The sequence below is a fragment of the Pinus tabuliformis genome, chromosome 1_2 (genome assembly GCF_031772625.1).
Source record: "Pinus tabuliformis cultivar Carrire ecotype Pingquan chromosome 1_2, CPIR1, whole genome shotgun sequence".
NCBI classification, from domain to species: domain Eukaryota; kingdom Viridiplantae; phylum Streptophyta; class Pinopsida; order Pinales; family Pinaceae; genus Pinus; species Pinus tabuliformis.
The window spans coordinates 536,281,123-536,305,675 of record NC_142298.1 but is presented as its reverse complement, the minus strand read 5'-3'; the positions used below and the strand labels follow the sequence as shown (position 1 = coordinate 536,305,675).

The 24,553-nt window shown below is 34.3% G+C and overlaps 1 protein-coding gene across 1 annotated transcript; it reads right to left on the bottom strand.

Moving 5' to 3' along the window:
* Positions 1-620: 620 nt before the first annotated feature.
* Positions 621-5,448, bottom strand: LOC149206710 (actin-like). The gene is made up of 5 exons (XM_089397778.1): positions 5,384-5,448; positions 5,248-5,291; positions 2,562-2,630; positions 1,963-2,507; positions 621-831 (listed from the first exon to the last, which is right to left on the bottom strand). The coding sequence occupies exons 1-5, from the start codon at positions 5,446-5,448 to the stop codon at positions 766-768; spliced, it is 789 nt and encodes a 262-aa protein (XP_089253904.1). The 3' UTR covers positions 621-765.
* Between the last annotated feature and the right edge of the window lie 19,105 nt (positions 5,449-24,553).

Below are 24,553 nucleotides of genomic sequence, written 5' to 3'. Positions count from 1 at the left end.
TAGCTTCAAGCCATTCACATAGGTTCTATTATCAGTTTGGAGTCTGGACTACCCTCTTACATTTTTTATGTCAATCAAGTTATACCAGAGTTGGATACATCAACTTATTCTCAATCGAACATTCTAGCTCAAACCATTTAGGACTAACGCTTTGCCATGCTCAAGTAAGACCTGGTAAGGTCTTTTTGGGACATGACTTAGCAGGCTGGCCTTTTAGGACCAGAGCTCTACTCATGAAAATTGAAATTTTGTAAGTTAATATATATGTAACCAATTCAACATATATTGTGCCTTTGTGTTGGCAAGAAAACTTGTTTCATGAAAATTGAAATTTTGTAAGTTAATATACATGTAACCAATTCAAACAACCAAGAATGAGAATTGAAATTCTGTAAGTTAATATGGAGTGACCAATTCATACAACCAAGCACATTTTAGGAGACAAAAAGAACATTATATTATTCGTTCAATATAAGTAATAGTTATAAGCATCAATATAAGTAATAGTTATAAGCATCTCAAAAGAAATAAGAAATAGACAACCCATTTTCCTTCCTACATAATTGCCAAACCATAATGATCAACCCAAAACATACATATTGTAGAAATGTAGTTGTCTCTGAGCTGTATGTAGTTAATCCGAAATCAATATCCTCAACCATACTTTTACAAACCTGGAGCCAGCAAACCATTTTCTCACAAAATAACTACTACTCGACAAGATTCAGGAAACAATGAACTCTCTACTGGAAACTACAGGATGGACTAAAAGCATTTCCTGTGAACAATTGATGGGCCACATTCGTCATATTCTGCTCGTGTTACCCACATCTGTACAAACCAACAATGAAATTAGTCACAAACATGCTTGTATTTGATGAATCAATGAACCAAATATGAAATAATCAGAATGATGTTATTTGATGTTAGAACCTTAGTATCGGTTAATATAAACAACAAAAGTTATAGTTCCTTAGCCAGAGATATCTTCGAGTAGAGTTGGGTCCAACTGGTATTAGAATGAAATTGCTAAGGTTAGGGTTTCATTTTTTCTATTAGACTAGTTCCACTGTCTAAATTAATAAAATCAAAGAATACTTGTAGCCAAAGGCATTGGTTCATGACTAGCATCAAGCCATTCACATAGGTTCTATTATCAGTTTGGAGTCTGGACTACCCTCTTACATTTTTTATGTCAATGAAGTTATACCAAAGTTGGATACATCAACTTGTTCTCAATCGAACATTCTAGCTCAGACCATTTAGGACTAACTCTTTGCCATGCTCAAGTAAGACCTGGTAAGGTCTTTTTGGGACATGACTTAGCAGGCTGGCCTTTTAGGACCAGAGCTCTACTAAGGGCTGAGCTTCTATGATTGAAGCTCTACTTATATAAAACCTTTCAGGACCTGAAGTTCTACTTACATAGGACCTTTCAGGACCTTTCTTTTGGCAAAGGGAAGTTTATTTTTGGAAAGCTCAGGAAAGACCCTTTAACACCAACCTCGTATAGTCCTTCTAAGACCAAAGCTCTGCTTAGATAAGACCTTCGGGAGCTTTCTTTTTTCAAAGGGAGTTTCAAGGAGACGAGGCACAGTGCAAGTCCTTGGTGATAATTGGTGGAAAAACTATAGGTCAGACTTGACACAAGTGTCTAAGGAAGTCTGTGCTTTGTGATGCAACTCCTCAAGTATGTTTCTTAAGGAACTTAAAAATGTGTGGTTGTAAATTTCTTCCCCTATCAGAAACAATACCTGGGAGGTGTTTTCAGATCTCAAAACAATAACATACTTTTATAATCATGAAGGATACTAATGAAAATAATTGGCAATTAAATAAAGCCTATTTTCTGGAGTCTCATGATCCATTATTCCAAATATTTAAGCTATAGGTTATAGTTCAAGTGTTGAAATATGGTTGAGTTGATATTTCTGATTTCAAGAATGTGGTGGGCAGGACTACCTGTTGGAATGTGCTGAGAGAAGCCAGGATGGAGCCTCCAATCCAGACACTGTATTTTCTCTCTGGAGGAGCAACCACCTTGATCCTCATGCTACTTGGAGCAAGTGTTGTGATCTCTTGGTTCATCCGATCAGCCATGCCTGGAAACATAGTGGATCCCCCGCTCAAAACTATGTTACCATACAAGTCCTTTCGGATATCCACATCACATTTCATGATAGAGCTGTAAGTAGTTTCATGTACCCCCGGAGCTTCCATCCCAATGTTAGCAGGCTTGAATAAAATCTCTGGACACCTAAATCTTTCAGGTCCAATTGTAATCACTTGGCCATCTGGAAGCTCATAAGTCTTTTCCAATGCAGTAGAGGTATTTTCCAGTTCCAGCTCCTTTTCATAATCCATTGCAACATATCCCAATTTTTCCTTTATGTCTCGAACTATTTCTCGTTCTGTTGTTGTAGTGAAGGAGTAACCTCTCTCAGTCAGGATATTGCATAGTGCATTAGTTAAGTCTCTACCTGCAAGATCCACTCTATAGATTGCATGTGGGAGGGCATAGGCTTCATAGATGGGAACAAGGTCCACTCTATAGATTGCATGTGGGAGGGCATAGGCTTCATAGATGGGAACAACATGAGTGACACCATCTCCTGAATCTAGAACAATACCTGAAAATAGAATTTGGAATTCAAATATTTAAACATACTCTTTGTTTTGAAAAACCAAAATAAGTATCAAGCTTAACATCACTTGTATCAATCTCAGAGTGGTACTCGGTCTGGCAATTAGAGAACTCTGGGCTTGTCTCTTACTCAAGCCTAGAAAACTTTGACTTATCCTTTTATATTTGTTTGCTCAAGGGATTCCTTTTGGATGTTTGCCATGTATACTCCATTAGGGCAATTCTGGGAGCTTTGGGATATGGATTTCCAGGAAGTTCCGTAAATGCACAAAGTTTTGTGAAGGCATGAAGACTTCATTAACAGCAATAGGACATCTATATTCTTGGTAACATCTAAGGCCCATGAAAAATGAGCACCAATGAATTAGAATAAAATGGCTATTAGATAAAAATAAAAACAATACAATGCCAGAATCTCACAAAAGAAATAATAAAAAGAATTTGACTCTTGCAACACTTGCCAACTTCTGTTTGCCATTTTGACTGTAAATGAAGATTATAGAAGTGCTCAGAACCACTTATGTTGCATGCTTCAAGACATCCTAAATTAAAACCTAGGTTAACAAAGAAAATCCTCCATAAGCTGCATACATATGATAAGTCAGTGCTCCAAGTACTCTGGATCTAACAAATTTAAGGATGTTCAATTTATATAATCTAATGAAATGCCACAATCCCGTTGATCCTGAAATCCCGAAAACTGTTAAGTCTGCTAAATTTTGAATGGGTTATGAAATTCTATTTTCTCCATATGAAGTCTGATGAGGTTGGAAACACTCTCAAACATAGTGAGTCATTTCATGGGAATGTTAAAAATTTCTAATCAAGTTTAAAAGGAGGCAATTACAAAAGAGCTATTATATTAGTAGACATGTATCTAATCCCATGTCAATAATACTATATCATGGGGCCAAATGCCTGGAAGAAAAACAACTACACTTTGGCAATGTACGAAGACCATACTAAGGCAGCAAACTGCACATCTATTTTTCAAGCATGTTTGAGTGAATTTCAAACTACTAACACCCATTGAATATGACATAAACAACAAAATTCTATGACATCTTTGGAAATGCATTACGGCCATTAATAAACACCAATTTGAAAAGGGGCACAGCCTTCATCTTCTAAATTCCAACACATGAAAAAATATAAGTGGCCAATAGGACCTTATACGACTGTAGAGTGATTGCTAAGAATGTACGGCCATCAACATTTGACGATAGAAGATGATCAATTCTTATATTTTTAGCATAGAATAAACTGATCCATCGCTCCACTAATAAATTGTCCTTTCAGCTTTGAGGCATGCATGAGATTCCAGAGTAGAAAGTACTTTGGCTAGATGGTAGAAACAACAAAAGAAAGTTACTTAATGACAAGCTGAAAAGTTCATCAAGCATATCAACAAAATGCATCGATGGGTGGAAGTGGGCATTGCAGAAGACTCAGAAGTATAAGGAATCTCTTGATAAGCAACGAGTCAACCACAATATTAAGCCAAAGGAAAAGAATGGATGAAGGGATAGAATTTTAAATTGAAAACAAACTAATATGGACTATTTCAAATTCTGAAGTAAAGTGGTAAAAGTGCCTTCAGATTGGATCTATCACAATACATAGTCATTCTTCCATTTTGTTCAGTGTGGATAAACTAATTGTTTTGAACCATCAATGTTAGATGTATCAACCTTTCGAGAAAGACACCATTCTACAAGTCAGGGAGAATGAACCAAGAACAAAATGCAATAAATACAGTAGATTTGAAGACAAGGACAACTCCATTGAACTAGCAAGTGGTTTCTCGAAGACCAACTCAAGTCTCAAAAGCAAATCCCTCATTTGGTGGACCAGATGATGGAGGAACACTATCCTCAAAAATGAGAGGTTTGATCTCTACCTGATTGACGTGAACAAGTTCACCAGCTGACCTCAACAGTGAGCTAACATAACCATGCCTTCCTTCACCCCTCCCCTTTAAGAATAGACATTTGCAATTAGAAATTCCCATTGACCAATGAACATAATATTCAGAAACATTGTCTACTATCTTCTCCCTCTTTTCGTATTTTTGGATTGAATGTTATCTATAACAGTGACGATAATCCCTTTGTACTCTTAATCGCAACTACTCTGATTAATCGCGATTGGAATATCTCACATCCGTTCAAAAGAGGCAGGGGAACTAAATGTGGTTGCATATTCTCTCATCTTCAACCTCCCCGTTCTCTTCACCCCCCTAATCAACTGAACAAAGGCACTAAAGCAGGATACTGCGCTCTCGAATAATATATATGTTCCAGAACTGACTCGAGTAGCAAAAACTGATTGCTTTCACTAGTGAGCCAACTTAACCATTCTGCATCCTGGGGAGATGCAAACCCTATGGTTTTTCAGACCAATCGGAATGAATAAGAGACAAAAGGCTTTATAAATTTTAGGAAGCCCAAGACCTAAAAAACAGTAAGAACAGGAAGAAAAAAAATGTCTGGAACCGAACCCTCCTCCCATCACCCCCAACCCCCAAATGGATACTAAGAATAATAGATATTGAAAAAAAGAAAAGAGTTTTTCTTTCCATTTTGCCCATTACTAAGCAGTACCTTCCAGTAGGATCTTGGACTTTATAGAGTAAGCACCATGCTGTCTGCATAATGCAACTTGAAATTTCCAATAAAAAGATTAAAAACATTTTATCTTGTCTATGAATAAAACGAAGAATGAAGGAAGAAAAGTTACCGGATAGTTTCCAAAGGACCCACTGCAGTTTTAGCCAGGGTACTTTTCATAATTAAGGGATCCATGGTGCTCAGAGCCAATAGCTCTATGACTTGAAGTTATGGGATTTTCACACCCCACCTATGGGGTTTTCACACCCCACCTCAAGTATGGACTGTTAATCTCAGAAACGCAAAATGCCATAGAGGAGACCCACAATACCCATTGCCCGCCTGCATGGTGCCATCCGACCCTTGCTCGGCAACCCCAGACGAACCACATTGCGCTCAACAGCATTCGGCTCTAGGAATCCGTTCCCTGCCTGCGTCGAGAGGTCCTTCGAAACAGCCGTGGATTGCAAGGATTGACATCGCATAGAATTGAACTTGAAACCTCTGCATTTGCCGTTAAACACAGAGGAGGACTTGAGCAAGATTGGGACCGATACATTCCAGCAACTGCTCGGGGAAGGAAGCAGTTGATAATGTTTCGGTGGAATCAATCCGACGGCTCAAACAATTTTAATTGTCTAACAATTAAATCAAGCGCTCACAAATGGACACGTAACCTCAAAGGAGAGTTGGTTTCATAGGGGAACGCCTTACGGCGTAATCACTTGAGCAGCTCAAAGGTGTAAAATACCACTTGTGAAATTGCCTCTACAGAAAACGCTATGCCTTACCTGCATTACATGATAGATATATATAACTAATTTAATGAGCCATCGGCAGGCAGTTTCATAGTGTGAATTAATGTGTATATATATAATATACACACATTTAGGGAAGTTGAATAATATCCTACAAAACAGGAAAAAAAATTTAATCTAAGATTCTATTTGAACTCATTCCATTAAACCATTTCTACATTAATCTCAACATATGTTAAGCCATATCAAAATCTAATTCTAACTCTAAATAACTATAAATATATATTAACTATTAAACCACTAAGGAAAGAATAACCATCATTCTTGTTGTGTAATTCAGTAAAGCAAGAAAGTAATATATTAAATAAAAACAAAAGAAGCAAAAAAAATATTCATATAATAGCATAAAATACCCTATAATATTCATAGTATTATTGAAAATAGCTTATAACATGAAAAAATAATATTATTCTTTTTATCATGATTTGTTATTTTTTTTCTTCTGATTTGTTATTTCACAATCGAGAGTAAGAGAGTGAGATGTTGGATAAACCCAAAGTGAAAAACCCTGAAGTATCCATACATGCCACATTATGTTATGGAAATTACGTTGAATTTGTCAAACCATTTTTGTTTGAGTTATACTACTTTTCTGGTGATGCCGGTGGTTTGTGACAACTTCCATCATTTTTAATAGATAGACATAATGAATTTTAAAGCCCTTGGCAAACGCTGACGTTCTGATCCATTCATGAAGATGAAGATAAGGGACGTACCATTTGCATGTATTACACGTTAGTGCTTGCCAGGTCCTACCATCACATCATCCAACTTGGCCATAGAATCACATGAGCTTTTCATTACACAGTAGTATGGTTTCATTTTCATGGCTGTAAGATACCAAATTGTTGGACCCACAAATCCATCCATTGAGCTTTCAGTGACAAAATTGACAGGACATGAGAGTATATATATGCCAGATTCCAAAATTGACATGACATGAGAGTGTTGTTGGACCCACAAATCCATCCATTGTGCTTTCAGTGACAAAATTGACAGGACATGAGACTATAATAAGTGGCTGCAAGTAGCATAAGCAGTATGTGTAGTAGAAGTTTCATTGTCTAGTAGTATAATTTTCATGGTTGTGGTTTAATAGTTAGTGGAAAATTTGGTCTCACAAATTTTGTGATCTAATTTTAAGTAAAAGTAGTATAAATAGTATGTATAATACAAATCTCATAGATGTGTTTTAATAATTAAGTAAAAAATTTGGTCATCCAATTTTGAAGAAAATTATGTATACTTGTAAGCTACTCTAAACATAAATATGTATACTGGTAAGCTACTCTGAAAATAAATTTTCAATTGAAAAATAGTAAGTATAACACAACTATTTCTTCTCAGAAATAAGAAAGCGGGGAAAGTACCGTCTAGATGATTTCTTCTCAGAAATATAAAAGCGGGGAAAGTGATGTCTAGATAAAGATAAGTCACAGCCTGAAAAAGTTGACAGGATTACAGGATTCTCTCCGGCATATTCTGTATATGTGGTTTAATTGTTCCATGAATAGCAATGTCAGGGACCCAGATATCAGTGACTCTACAAGATGTATTGTTCAGGGCTGGCGCGCACGGAAGTCATAGTTGAAGCCGTGTTATCCTACAGGAACCCGTTCTCAAGGGGAGCAAAACATGTGTGAGTTAATTCATCAATGAAGGCAGATAATATATATTACAGTTTTTCACAGCTAAAAACAATTAACATAGTTTGTGAAAACGAAAATTAAAATGCATTACTGGTATTTAAGTGTCACGGGCCGCTGGGTCCTCTGGGTTTAAACCAAATAAAATTAAAATCCATTAAACCTGGTAAAATAAAAAATAATCTATAAACAGTTTTCCAAAACAAAAATCAATTTATACAAAAAGTCAATTTTTTTACTAGCAAAATATAATCATAAATTAAACAGTTGGTAAATATTAATAAGCATCAATTTATAATAATCAGTATAGATCTATATTAAGTACGGATCTAATATGAGTTGAGAGATCTATATTAAGTACGGACTAATATGAGTCGAGAGGATCAAATTTCTTAATGTGCAAATTTTCTCATTGTGTAAAATACAATGTGTTATTTTTCATTTCTTAAATTGTATTTTTAAATGCTAATTAGATTATATATAGCACCAAATAAATGCTTTAACCATAAAACTTATGTTTACATGATATATACATCATTTTTTTAAATGATATATGATATATAATTAATTTACATTAAAACATTTTACATCCTGACACATTATTACACAAATTAAAATAGATTTTTATTATTAATATATTCTTAATTATATGTCCGTATTAATTCTTATCAAAATATTTTATTGATAATTCATATTGAATATGTTTTTATATAGAACATTAAAATGTTACATTTTTACAAATTCTTTCTATATATAGATATATATAAAGTTGACATAGACAAAAATTAGTTAACATAAATTTTCAAACAGTTTATTTAAATCTCTTGTTAAAATATTTTTGAAAAGTATAATTCATTTTTTTATTATAGTCGACATCATTTTTCTATTTAAAATATTATTTTTAATTTTAATTTTGATTTAAAAAAAAATAGACTTAGATTGTAAAATAAGTCTCTAAACTCCATAAACACCTATTTTATAATACATTTCACATAAATCATAAAATATAGTAATGAATATTATAAATTATTAATACACATGGCTAAAAAACTATAACTATATATTTTTTAATTAATTAATTTAATTAAAATAATAAAAATAAAAATAAAAATAAATGTAACACTTTTCACGATAGAGAAATCAAATAATTATTTATAATTAAATTAAATTTATATATATAATAAATTAGTTATAATATAAACCATCAAATTTACCTACTGAAATGACAACCATGATTTTGTGAAGGGGATAAACGTGTTACCCAAGTAAATAAAACTGTACTCAAAATTGCCATGTGTTGTTCAAATGTTCGGTCGAGATTCGCTGGAGGTTGAGACGACTTTGTCTCTGTTATACTACTAGTCACTGATTCCACTTTAGATGTGACAAGAATAATTACATTTTTTTTTTAAGTTGCTGCAGCAGATAGATTGGGCTGGTCAGCAGACTATTTAGATGTCGAACAAAGTTTGGTTGGAACAAAAAGAAATCCAACTATGTTATGAGGGAATCAATGGTAACCAGAGAAGCAAGTAGCTGTAGCTGTCAGGGATCAGTACAAAATTATCTTCAACATTCTCTATGCATTCATAATTCAATTTTCCTTTTCCTTTCGTTAATATTATAGGTGGCACAGCAAGTTGGCATTGTCGAAAATGAACTATTTGTCTGTATAGTTTTAAGGGATGGATCTAAAGTGAAGTGACAATAATAAAGGCTTCTTCAAAGTGTTAATATCTTTGCAGAGGTGGTGCTGCAAGTGTGTGTGGTTGAAATGACAATCATAAAGGCTTCTTCAAAGTGTTAATATCTTTGCAGAGGTGGTGCTGCAAGTGGGTGTGGTTGAAATGACAATAATAAAGGCTTCTTCAAAGTGTTAATATCTTTGCAGAGGTGGTGCTGCAAGTGGGTGTGGTTGAAAGTGAACAATATCATTTGTTATTGTAATTTTAAGTGGTCTTTCTAAAAAGAAAGCGCAGTGATGAAGGGTTCTTTTTATATTTTTTTATAATCAATATTATTACTTTTAATGTTTATATTACTTTGTTAATGGAAGAGTGAATTATCTATAAAAAGTAAAAATTGTTTTTATTTTTATTTTTAGAGTGGTATAGTTAGAATTATATTATGAATCTGAGAAACAATTATTTTGTTATATTTCTTTATTAGAATGATTATTGAATATGTGTTTTCAAATTTGTTTTTCTAAGAATTAGTATATGGAGTGGTGTCATCTTTTAGTATATAGGGTGAAAGAATCATATTAAAAAATGCATCTTAAATTATGTTATTAAGTTTAATTGAAGAGAAATAAAGTGAGAAAGATGAAGGGTTTTTCACAATTTTGTAGTGTTGATGTTACTCTTTCATGTTCATATTACTTTATTAACTAAGAAATACACCATCTATGAGTTTGGCAGCATTTAGGTTTTTATAATAATACAATTAGAATTACATTATGAGTCTAAGAAACAATGAACTTGTCTCCTTTTCTATTACAGAGAGCATTGGATATGTCTCTTCAATTTAATGTTGTGTCTAGGAGCCTATGTGGAGTGTTCCTAGTGTCTATCTCTTATATAGAGTAAGATAACCATGTTGATGGGAATGGAACATCATAATAAGTATTAATCAAAATTTGAGCGCCAATTTATGTTAATAAATATCATTAAAGTGAAGGTTACATGGGACTTTGCAAAAATTTGTGTTTGAGAAAATACTAGTGATGGAAGTTATTTTAAGTCATTGGTCTACATTCTTATGCTATATTACAACATCCATTACATTGAATCTTAGATGACTAATATCAATATGCTTGTTTTGGGGTGTGCATATGAAATTCTACATGCTATGGTTTTGTTCTTTGAGGGTTGATATCATGATATAGTCAAGATTTATTTTGAAATTTGATTGTATATAAGTTTTTGTTAATAGAATTATAGTTTGTTAGTCTTTCTAGAGTCTCTATATTAGCCATGAATTGGTAAGGATTGAATTTAGAATTTGGAAAATGACTTTAAGGCTATAAGGTTTGAATAGTTTAAATGCCATGATAAATAGGTAATTATGAACTTCCCTATGCCTATTACATAACTATGATATTGTTGCTAAACATTGTATAGATTGAATGTGGCATAGTAGCATAGATGAGTTAATATGCATGCATACACATGTAGTTCTAAAGGAAGTAATTCACATTATATTGCAATAACCTTTCTATATATGTGCATGTGTGTGTGTGCACGGTCGTATATCTAAGTATGTATTTATAAATATGCCCCCTTACAAAGTATCTATTTCCATGTTGGAAATGACTCACAATGCTTGTGTAAATCCTAGAAATGTTATCGTGACTAATCTATTTGACCTTTGTGGTTTAAGAAGGGAAGGGAGCCATATTTTTCATAACAATCCACTACAAACTTGCATAATTAGAAGTCTCTAAACACTTTATTTAATATTGTTAAAGGTGAAAAATAAGGAAATTGTGGGGGTCTTGGGACTCTTGACTTCTAAGACCTACTTGTGAAGGATAGGAGCAAGCTAGACCTTGGAATTCTAACTGTTATCCACCAAAGAATTCCTTACTCAACCTTAAGCAACATTAGGGTAAAATTTGTTGCAAGTTGGAGAAAGTATAAAGCCTAAGGTTTAGGAATCGTTTTTTTTCTTGCCTCATAAAAGTAAAAGGAGGGTCTCAAAGAAGTGTTTTTCCCCTCAAGGAAAACACTTATTCTTTGTAGTAAAACTTAGAAAATGTTTGCATATCAGATGAAAATAATCTCCTTCTGATATAATCCATATGGAAAAAAGAAAATATCCATATGGTACAATATATATGGTACAAAGAGAATGTTTGTGCTATCCACCTCTTCTTCTTTGTGAGAAATGAGAAGAAGAGGTGGATACTTAAAAATTCTTTGAAAAGCATCTGACTTCATGGGAAAATAACTTTCCTACGATCTAATGTATAGCACCATAAAAAGTTACAGTGTGACATATGTTAGGTCCCTATAATACTAAGGATTCCCTAATTACTATTGTCGTTTTATCCCTTATTGTTATTGTTGTGCCCCTATTGTCCCCATATTGTTATTATTGTGCCCCATAGAATCCCTCTATTGTTATTTTTGTGCCTTTATGTTATTATTGTTAGGTCGACTTGGTTATATTGTGACCCCTTAGACTCCTATATATAGAAAGGAGGTTTTGTCATTTGAATCATCCAAGAATTGTTCATTTATGTGATGTAAAGGAGGTTTCCCCTTCGAAGAGGCTTATTTCTAAGGCGTTCATCTATCTTTTCTATCTTCTTGTGAGCTGGTTTCATAAAATTTGGTATCAGAGCTTTGGATTCTAGGGTTTCACTACTCCAAACAAGTCATCATGGCATTGTCGCTATAACTTTTTTCTGTGACGTTTCAGAAGCTAAAAAAAACCCATTTGAGAAAAAATCTTGCTGAACCTCGGGTCTGAATTTCATATCTTGTCTCACTATATTTTCAGAGATATGATCTGAGGAAGTTAGGGCTTTTGCAAGCTCCAGAATTTCATCTAAAACAGGTCATCGTAGAATTTGTGCTATAACTCTTTCGCTAAAAAGTTTCAGAAGCTAAAATAAAAAAACCCATTTGAGAAGAAATCGGTCTGAACTACAGCTCCAAATTTCAGATCCTGTCTCACTATATTTTCGGAGATATAATCTAAGGAAGTTAGGGTTTTTGGAGACCCCCGAATTACATTCCAAATAGGTCACCTTGGGAAAATCATCATAACTTTCTCTCTGAGCATCAGATTGAATTTTCGTAAGAAGTTACAGAAAGATGATGGACTGTAGTTTTTTGGGTACCATTTTCAGATTGTAAGATTGAAACAGTGACCCACAGGACGTCGTACAAGTTCGCTCTACTAAACAAGTCTACACTCACGTTATCATGGAAATTCAAAGGGTATAGTGAAGCACTATTATCGGTAATTGATGCCCTGAAGAAAGAAAATGGAAACACCTAGTAAGCAACCTGAAAGCTCTAGCATGACTCATGAAGAAGAGGAAGAAATGCAACATGATATATCAAAATTACAAGACCAAGTGCAACAAATGTCACTCGCACAAAAAGTAACAGAATCTAAGATGGATGGTTTAAAGAAAGACATAGAAGCTAAGATGGATGGTTTAAAGAAAGGCATGGAAGCTAAGATGGATGGTTTAAAGAAAGGCGTAGAAGCTAAGATGAATGGCATGGAAGCTAAGATGGAAGGCGTGGAAGCTAAGATGGACAATTTGAAGACAGATTTGAAGACAGGCATGGAAGATTTGAAGATAGATTTGAAGATAGATTTGACAAAGTTTCTACAAGAAATGCTTACTAATGGCGAAAGGGTAGTAAAGAGAACTCATGATGAGAACAAAATAAATGTTAATAATGATTTCATAGACTCTAACATTGGATCGAAGAACCACCATGTTCTAAAGATCGATATGAGGAATTTTGATGGAAAGGATCCCAGAACATGGATACTATAGATGGAGCAATTTTTCAATCTCCATAATGTGCAAAACACACAAAAGGTACGCATTGCAATTTTATATTTGCAACCAAATCAGTTTGTATGGTATCAATGGCTTTGCTCTTGTAAACAAATTGTCACTTAGGCTATTTTTATGGATGAAATGATAGCACATTATGAGGATACAAAAAGAAACAATTTTTTTAGCCAATTGATAAATCTCAAACAAAAGGGTTCAATGATGGAGCACATTGAGGACTTCCAAAAATTGAATATAAGGGTAAAAGATATTCCAGAGGAGCATAAGATTGATTTGTACATAGGGACTTTAAAAGATAACATCCAACATGAGGTTTTCCTTTGGGAACCAGATTCATTTCAGAATGCATTCAGGTTGGCAAGAAAAATGGAAAGAAAAATTATGGCAACAAGGAAGCCTACCACTCACAATCATAAAGATGGAAGTGTTGCTGCCCCTAGCCATCCACAACCTACAAGGTTGACACCACAACAATTGGAAGAAAAAAGAGCAAAAGGGCTTTGTTACAGTGGTGATAGAAAATACACTAAAGGTCATAAGTGTGCTAAGAAGAAATTATTTTACATAGATTGTGAAGAGCATGAAGAAAAGGAACAAGAAACGTCAAAAGAATAGGATATACACCAAGTACAAACCTTTGAAAAAGAAGAAATGAATCTGACCATATCTTGTAATGCAGTGGCTGGAATTACCACTCCTCAAACTATCAAGATAGAAGGGCATATCAAGAAGAAAAAGGTAATAGTGTTGATTGATTTAGGAAGTACCCATAATTTTATTCATTGTAAGATAGCCAAGGAATTGAATTGCCTCCTATATCCAGCACTAGAGTGTCAAGTGATGGTTGCAAGTGGAGGAACCATAAATTGCTCAGGAAAGTGCCATAATATCAAGCTATCCATGGGAGAATATGTATTGAATAGCCCAATGTTTTCCATTCCAATGGGTGGTGTTGATGTTGTACTACGAGTGCAATGACTATAATCCTTGGGTACAATAGCTTTTAATTTTCAAGAACTTTTCATGAAATTCACTTCAGAAGGAAAGGAAGTTGAATTAAGGGGTATCGCAGGGAAACCGGGAAAGATAATCAGCTCTAACGGAATGAAAAAGCTTCTAAAGAAAGAACAATGAGGCATAATTGCACAATTATGTTCACTAGAGGTTCCCACATCGAAATCATCCATTTCTCCAGATCTCCAAAAAGTCTTGGATAATCATTACAAGGTATTTAAGACTCCCAAAGGCCTCCCACCTATTCGTGATCATGATCATGCTATTAATTTGATTCCAGGAAGTGTTCCTCCAAACATTAGGCCTTACAGATATCCCTATGTCCAAAAGAGTGAAATTGAACGTATGGTTACAGAAATGCTAGAGGCTGGTATAATTCAACCTAGTCAAAGTTATTTCTCTACTCCATTAGTATTGGTTCACAAGAAGGATGGATCATGGCGCATGTATCTAGATTATAGGGAGCTCAATAAGCTCAATATTAAAGATAAATCTCTCATTCCGGTCATTGATGACTTATTGGATGAATTGCATGGATCAATTTACTTCACCAAGTTGGATCTTCATTCAAGATATCATCAAATTAGAATGAATACTGAAGACATTCCAAAAACAACATTTAGAACTCATGAGGGTCATTATGAATTTTTGGTCATGCCTTTTGGCCTTACTAACGCACCTTCTACATTTCAGGATTTGATGAATTCCATTTTCAAACGTTTCCTTAGAAAATTTGTGTTAGTATTTTTTGATGATATACTAATCTACATCAAGTCTTGGAAGGATCATGTCCAACATGTTGACATGGTGTTCAAACTATTGGAGGAGAAACAATTATATGCAAAAATCTCCAAATGTTTCTTTGGAGTACAAGAGGTGGAATATCTGGGTCATATTATATCTCATGAAGGTGTTAAGGTAGACCCTAGCAAAATTAAAACAATTAAGGAATGGAAAATCCCCACATCCATAAAATATCTATGAGGATTTCTCAGGTTGACAGGGTATTATTGCAAGTTTGTTAAGAATTATGGGAGAATAGAAGCACCTCTAGCAACATTATTGAAGAAAGATGCATTTTCACAGACTCCAGAAGCAATGAAGGCCTTTCAACATCTTAAAGAGGCAATGTGCCAAGCACCAATCTTAGCTACACCGAACTTCACAAACAACTTGATTGTGGAATGTGAGGCCTCAGGAAATGGAATTGGTGCTATTTTAATGCAAGAAGAAAGACCCATTTCTTTCAAAAGTCGTCCAATCAAGGGAAAGTATTTACAAAAAGCTATTTATGAGAAGGAAATGTTGGAAATACTACATGCACTTAAGAAATGGCGACCCTACGTAATGAGAAGACACTTCAAGGTAAAAAAAGATCATGATAGTATTAAATACTTTTTAGAACAAAGATGCAAAATGTTGTGGTAGATGCACTCTCAAGAAAGGATGAGGATGTGGAAGCATTTCTTTGTGCCATTTCTATTATCCAACCAGATTGGATAAACGAAGCAAGCGATGAATGGAATAATGAAGAGGAAGTGTGGGTACTCATTCAAAAGATACAAAAAGATCCCAGTACATCTAATACATTTAGCTGGAAAAATGATTCGTTATGGTACAAGGATCGGTTATACCTATGTAAGAATTCCCATCTCAAACAAAATATTCTTAGGGAATTGCACACCTCTCCCTTAGGAGGGCACTCAGGATTTCTAAAAACCTACCATAGGGTTAAGAAGGATTTTTTTTGGATGGACTTAAATCGGATATTCAAAATTTTGTTGTAGAATGTTTGGTTTGCAAACAAAATAAAGTTGAAACAATCAAGAGCCCAAGACTATTACAACCTTTATCCATTCCAAGCCAATGTTGGGAGGAGGTTTCAATGGATTTTATCACAGGTTTACCCAAGTCCGAAGGAAAGAGTGTTATCATGGTGGTAGTTGACAGACTTACCAAGTATGCACACTTTTGTGCTTTATCTCATCCATTTAAAGCGAGTACAGTTTCTAGTGCATTTATGGAAACAATTCAAAAGCTACATGGAAACCCAAAGATTATTGTAAGCGACAGAGATCCCATTTTCATTGGAAATTTTTGGACATAATTATTTTCTTGTCTTGGTACTCAATCAGCTCATAGCTCATCTTATCATCCTCAATCTAATGGGAAAATTGAGATAGTAAACAAATGTTTGGAAGGATATCTTCGTTGCTTTGTATCTAATAAATAGACACAATGGGTCAAATGGTTGCCTTTGGCTGAATGATGGTATAACACTTCCTTCCATACTACAACCAAAATGACCCCATTTATGGCACTTTCTGGATATCATCCACCATCCATCACATCATATTTAAGAAAAAATTCTAAGGTTCAAGCAGTGGAATATCACATCGAGCATCAACAACAAGTTCTCCAAATCTTAAAGGATAACCTCACCTTAGCGTAGAATAGAATGAAACAATAGGCAAATCAACATCGCAACGAAAGAAGTTTTGATGTAGGTGATTAGGTATTCCTACGGCTACAACTATATAAACAAATGTCCCTCAAGAAAGCTAAGAAGGATAATAAATTATCACCAAAGTATTATGGTCTGTACAAGGTGTTGCATAAGATAGGTACTATTGCGTATAAATTGGAGCTTCTTACATCTTCCCGAATGCACCCAGTTTTCAATGTTTCATGCTTAAATAAGGTTATAGGTGAAAACATTCCATTTCAAACAATATTTCTAGAACTTGATGAGGAAGGAAAAATCATATTGGAACCTGAAGAAGTCAAAGAAACAAGAACTCGATAGCTACGAAATCGATCAATTTCAGAGTATCTCATCAAGTGGAAGAACTTACCTGTTGAAGATTCCACATGGGAGGATGAGAATTTTATACAGAAGCATCCAGAACTACTCAAGCGTTGAGGACAACACTTTTTTGAAGGAGAGGGGCATGTTAAGTCCCTATAATACTAGTGATTCCCCCATTACTATTGTCGTTGTATCCCTTATTGTTATTGTTGTGCCCCTACTGTCCCCATATTGTGCCCCATAGAATCCCTCTATTGTTATTTTTGTGCATTTATATTATTATTGTTAGGTCAGTTTGGTTATATTGTGACCCCTTAGACTCCTATATATAGAAAGGAGGTTTTGTCATTTGAATCATCTAAGAATTGTTCATTTGTGTAATGTAAAGGAGCTTGCCCCCTTGAAGAGGCTTATTTCTAAGGCATTCATCTATCTTTTATATCTTTTTGTGAGCTGGTTTCATAACAACATATCACACAAAGGAAAAAAAATCATGATGTTATGTGTCCGCTTTATCTTTAGAAAGTCATATTCATGGGATGTGGTGTATGGTGCTACAAAAATTGTGACAAAATACACTACAAAGAAGAAATTTTCTTGTGACATGAAAAGAAAATTTTGGATGTGCAATTAGTTGTATTGCATTATAAAAATTAGGGTACAAAACTTCTAAGTAGAGAAAATATATAACGATGATGTAAGATTTATCACTAGAAAAAAAATTGGGATATAGTAAAAATGTTTCAAAAGGAAAAAGAACTTCAAATGTGAGTTTCATGAAAATTTGTTTAGCATGATGAGATCAATTTTGGACATGTGATATGTCATAGAAAAATAAATTTCCCAAGCACAATGAATTGTTTCACAAGCAAAATTTCTTTGTGTAATCATCTAGAAAAGGATAATTCCCTTTAAAAGCATGAAAGAGCAAAAACATGCATAACGTGCTATTCCATTTAGGGTAGAGTGCCATGTAGGCATGATGACGTCCTCAAATGAGAAGAAAAAAAAATGTTAAAAGGCCATAACTTCTTAGTTGAATCTTAGAATTGAGTAAGATTACAATCATTGGAAAGCTCTTAATAAGTAGAATGCATCCATGTGTGTGGAACTATATTTAGAGACATGTCATGGAAGCTTATTTAGTGTAAAATTTGATTACGTCATCTTCTTAATGACAATTAGAGGGTCAAGTACTTTATAGAGGCATATCAAAGCTATAGTTGAAAGGTTAGACTACTATGGGACATGAACCAAAGTTGTATTATTGCAAATGAGCTATATGAGCTTAATGAAAAGATTTGATGAGAAAATTCAATGCTATGTTAAGGTAAGAGTTACATATTAAGTTGTTTGTTTCAACACAGAGAACATAAGAAGTAACCACTCAAGTGAATAGTGTCTAGTGAATTGTTTTCCATGCAAGTATCAGAGCACTTTTAGGAAGTAATCCTAAATGAAGGGAGAAATGTTGAGGCTTCTCCACACATGGTAGAGACCATGAGAAGTAGAAAGTACTAACCTAGATCCATCTAACTAGAGATCTATCATGCGCCGAGAGGGATCAAATCCCTTGAGATGCAAACCTTTCCTCAAATTATTAAACCAAAGTTAAATATAATAATACTAATATTATAATATATTAATATATTAATATATTAATATTAATATTAGCTTTAAAAATATTTTTTACATGGCATAATAACAAAATTTATAATAAAACTACATCGAATTAATATTTCCAACTATTACAACATTGACGTGAAAATATTTGTGCCTTTACATATTTTAATATATCCATAGGATATGGTTTCGCCTTTTAAAATTCATTTTACAAATATTTAATGAAAATCATATTAAAAGATTTTGGATGAAATTCTTTTTGTTGAATTATATTGCAGTTTTTTTTATCTATATGGTTATTTTCATTTTTGTTTTGGGCAGACAATAATTTTTTTATTTTTATTATTATTTTATTAGAGATGTCACATACTTACACATCCCCTCATATTGGGTTATAGAATGGGCCTATTGGCGCAAAAAACTTCATTGTTGTAGAGTAGGAAAAACAAATTAATCAAATCTCAAGCAAAACAAAACTAGTTGAATGTTATTATACTACATAACTTATCTGAAATTAAAAAACACCTAAATCAAGGAATAACATTGAGCAACAAAAGAAAATTACCTCCAAAAAAAGAATTCATATTACCGAGGCTAAAACATCAACTGATGAAACACCAAAGGATCTCTCCAATAAAAATGTACCTACTTTTGATGAATCATATAGTGATAATGCAGGAATGGCTTCTTGGAATAAAGAAATACTTTTATGTTCATGATTACTTCAAAAAATCAAGGTAAGAGTGACTAATTTTAATATAATTATTAAGGCCTCAATTTTGTTGGATAACCTTAAGAATTTTAAAAGGATCATCGAGAATAAATTCTGCTATAAGCAGTTAAAGAAACACTTCTAGAAAAAATAACTTTAAAATTAGGATTGTTGACCATGGATGATTATGCAAATATATTTTTGCAGCTGTTAAGGTATGCTCCTTGCATGAGAGATGAGAGACGGAAAATATAATTATTTAGTAGTGGATTTCCTCAATCCTATGAAGGTAGGATTTAATTCAATGAACCCAATACTCATGAAGAAACAAAATTAAAGGAAAAAATACTACTATAAACAATCCAAGAGAAGATTAATATTTAACAAGTCTTAGAAGGAAAAGAGAAAAGATAACGCTAACAAAAGAGAGAAGGAATTTTAACCTTAATATAATAGGAACCAAACTAAATCTCCTAAGGTGATACATTTAGCACAAAGTAGGTTCTATCAAAACGATCCATTTTTTACTAACACTAAGGCCATAGAGGCAAAATGAACAAAATATGATAAAACAGTGGAAGGAACCACTAAAATATGGGGGATGTGGAGAAGATATCTTGCTCAAATATTTCCCCCATGGGTATGGAAATGAAAATATGGTCCACAACATTTAAGAACCTACAATAATCAATGGTGCAACAAGAAATATTCCTTGAATATACATTGTTAGAGAACAAGTAGACCACCAAGAATAAGTGGTGGAAGTTGAAGATAATATTGTCAATAAATTTATTTCTACTTTAATTGACTTGAGATATAAGATTATTTATATTGCAATTGAATATATTAATTTGCGTCATGTCCAAAAGTGTAAGAATAAGAAATATTGGTTAATGCAGTTGGCTACAAAGAAAGGACAAAAAAAAGGGAAGTAGCCAAATTATTCAAGGAATGCTCCTTGGAAATGAATGGATTACATATGTGGGAAACATTGAATATATTTCCGCTAGGTCATATGATGTTTTGACTGGTATGGATTGGTTATTAGCACACAAATAGATTTATACATTTATAATTAAACTTTTGATTATGTGGATGGTGATAAAAATCTAAAAATAGTGAAAAGAATTTCAAAGTCTATTTATACACATCCCAATTGTGAATTTGAATAAGAGTTTGAGGAAGGGCAGAAAAATGTATGTTGTTCATGTATTAGACAAAGAAAAATAAAAAAAGTACAAAAATCAAGGATTACCATATACTTTAAGAATTCAAAGATGTGTTTTCAAATTAGATAATGATTATGTCTCCCAAATGGGCATTGGTTTCTTCATCGATCTCATGCTAGTAGCTACACATGTATTTGAAATCCCTTATTGGACGAGTATCCCTAAATTGATAATGTTGAATATGTAGTTGTAAGAGAAGCTAGAGAGATATTATATCAAGCCAAACATGTCTCCTTGTGGAACACCATCCTTGTTTGTGAAAATAAAGACGGTACCCTTGTGTATTGATTATATATAGCTAATTAAGGTCAAGGTTAAGAATAAATATATTTACAGTGGATCAAGAACCTATTGTACAGATTAAGAGGGCATACTATATTTTCAAAAATTGACTTGAGACAGTATCAAGGATGAGGACATCCATAAGATTCCATTCAGGATAAGATATGGTCAATGTGATTTCATGATGGTGTCTTGTGGGCTTGTTACCACAAAATCTAGTAGCCTAGTGCAAATTCTCACTAGGAACTCTAGGTCTAAGGAAAAAATAAGATCAACCACTATTGTCATCTTAGTGGCTATTCTTCTCATATTTTGTGGTTGGATAATAGCCTCACAAGGGTGGTTAATAGGCCTTAGAGATTAAGTAACCCAAGGAATTCTAGGGTAAATACCCTCCTAGGAACCTATTAATTAGACACAATGTAAATTTACTAAATAATGTAGGGCTCCACGTAAAAATAAGGTAGTGAGTTCAAAGAATCTATGGATAGTTATAAAGGGATGAGATAAATCTAGAAGATGGTCAAATAGATTCCAAAAATATTCCTATTATAAATATAATGAAAAAATCCAATAAATGATGATGGAAATAAAATATAAAAGGCTATTAAATAGGTAAACAAGAGAAAGTGTAAATTAAAAGTTTCAATCATTGAAATGCACAAAATAGTTAGGAAACCCTAGACATCAACCCTGGATTTATGGCTAAAAAATCATAAAAGATTATAATTATCTTTTTCAACTTAGTAGATGAAAAACCTAACCTTAATATTTTTTCTTATGAAATTTAAATTCATACATTAAAAAAACCTAACCCTAGTTTATGATTTAAAAGAAAATGTTAAAGAAGATAGACACCAATGACTAGTTCCTTTAATCAATTTTGTATATGTATTCAAAACAATGAGGTCAAAGGTGGAATACCTTGGAAGGAGAGAGAAATATAGAGGAGAACCTCTCTATCTAAACCTAGTGAATATCACAAAGAGCATATTTAAGGTCAATGAATGTTATTCTAAGTTTCCTTGATGGATACTTGGTGATAAATCTTACATGTGGAGATTTTAGAGGCAATAAAGATAAAATATATCAATAAGGCTTCATAAAAACACTAATTATACAAAATTAGCAAAATGGATGAATTATTTTCACCATAAATTAGCACCATTCACCAAACCATCACTTCATCAATCCAAAGAAATTTTATCCATTAAATTTTATATTTCCCAAGACAATTTGCTTCCTAGTGATCCATTATGTCCAAGAGAGAGAAATATAACTAGTGTGCACTCCTCAATAGATAAAAATGTGTGTTTGTGTGTGAGTGTGTGTGTGACAATGATCCAAGACAATTTCACTTCCCTCTATTTATATGAGGGTGTTGTAGTGGCTACAACCACCCTCCAAAATTTTTCCTTAGCTTCATTTTGGAGCCTCCCTACCAAGCTTTCATAGCAGCATGTCTTCATTCATCAAGTACACAAGCTTCATTGATTTTCTTATAGAAAGACAACCTGTCCATCAAGGCTTGTTACATTCCCCTCACAGGCTGTTTCTCTGGAATTGGTCCAACTGCAGGCAGAGCAACTCCCTCAAGAAATTGCGCAATTATAGAGGGCAACCAACCTTCCCTCTAGAAATTGCGCAATTCTGTCTGACAGCCTGATGGGCTCTAGAATTGTGCAAATCTGTCAGTCAAGCTTCATCCAGAAAATTGCACAATTCCTCCCAGCAGGGTTGTTCAGCCTAGGAATTGTGCAATCCTGGGTAGCAGTCAGTTGCTCTGTCCAGAAATTGTGCAAATCTCTTGGGCAGCCAACCAAACTCCTTTTCAAAAATGCGCATTTTTTCCCAACAGTTGAGCATGCTCTTGCATGTGTAGTTGGTTTAACCGGTTCCAACCGGGACCAAGAAAACTTAACTTGCATGCATGGGCTGATTTTTCCCAAAATAAAAAAAGCAACATGCAAAAAGCACCCCTAGATTTTAGGGAGCTATTTTTAGCAATTGGAGGCTACATGCAAAGACCATTTTAGAATCTTTCCTGCAAGTGTCACTTTTTCCTAGATATGTGGCATACGCGTCGTGAGCTTCAAGCGTATTTATTCGATGCTTCAGAGCTCATTTATTCACATCGATCTTGGATCTCTAACATCCCATAGCACATGTAGCAATCTTTGACACATCCATCTCAACTATTCATGGGTAAGTGGTCTCAACTTGTCTTTTGCAGCATTTCTGTCGCTTTTTGTGTTTTCGCTTGTGTGAGTTTTGTTTGCTTGATTTCTTTGAATGCTTGTTGTCGTTTACATGCATACTAGATTGTACTGGCATTATTTTAGTTTTTGTTAGCATCTCATTGTTGTCACATGCATGAAACTATTTTGCACGAATGACTGCCGATTGGCGACCCGCTTCACCCACATGCATGTTGTTTCATTTTATGAATCGTTCATTCACTCTTCAAATGCATGATCATTTGCTTCTTCTTACACTCAGTATCACTATGCATTCACCATCAAATTTTTTTTCAGCTGTCCATCGGCAGGTCTGGGCAGCCTTGGCCCAGACTCTACCTCACCAAGGTAGCATTGCACAATCCTGAGAAAGAAGGCTCTATCTTCCTCTCAGGAAATGCACATTTATTCCTAGGAGCTATCCTTCAGGATTGCATTGCGTAATTTTGAGGGACAATGACTGTTAGCCCAAAAAAGTGTGCAATGCAGTCACTGTGCAATTTTGAGGGAAAATGACTGCTAGCCCAAAAAATTGCATAATGCAGTCACTGGGCCTACATCCACTGCCAGCTGAAATCATGCATTGCGCAATTCCAACATCCAACATGCCAGCCTAGATTGCACATTACACAAATCCAACAACCAGCCAACCTCCCTAGACAGCCTAGACTACCTTTTGCATAGTTCTGGTAGCTAGTCAGCCAGCCTCCTAGAAGAAATCGTGTAATCCTTGCCTATCGATCCCCAGGTATGTTGCATGTCTTTCCTCAAGTTTGATTTGGTTTTCATTGACATATTTCTTTCCATGCATGTCGCTTTGTCTCCAGATCTAGTAGGTGTTGGTCCGCCTCTTAGCAGTTCAAGATCAATGGCCTGCAAGAGAGAAGGATCAAAGGACACTAACAAAAGTGCAACTGGAGCACCAGTTGAGCAGGTGTCCACAAGTCTACCGATCTATGAAGATACCAAGCTGATTATAGACAAGGAAATCAAGTTGAAATGACAAGAAGTCAACGATGCATTTGTAGGAACATTTGGGGAAGACCTTGAAGACCACCAGGTATATGTGAACATCCACAAGTCTGGCTTGTACCGGATTACATGCAGGTATCATGTGTTCCCATGCGCGGACATGATACATTGGATTGTCTCGCACACTGATCCCAAGACGATGACATTGAGCATTGTCAGCGGGATGGAGATTTCTACCTTTAGGGCAGAGGATTATGACGAGATGTATTAGATGTCTAAGCCTATGACCATCATGGAGACTCCCTTCAGCTTACCCAGCAGCAATGCCAACTCCAGAGACATTTTGAAGAACTGGGTGAAGGAGCTAGCTAAATTTAGGATGACACCCAACCAGGTCTACAAGACAAAGA

Coding starts and splice junctions, on each gene's coding strand:
- LOC149206710 (XM_089397778.1), bottom strand. CDS start 5,448: ATGGATCCCTTAATTATGAAAAGTACCCTGGCTAAAACTGCAGTGGGT. Junction 5,292..5,383: donor GGTCCTTTGGAAACTATCCG/GTAACTTTTCTT, acceptor TGCATTATGCAG/ACAGCATGGTGCTTACTCTA. Junction 2,508..2,561: donor TGAAGCCTATGCCCTCCCAC/ATGCAATCTATA, acceptor ATGCCCTCCCAC/ATGCAATCTATAGAGTGGAT.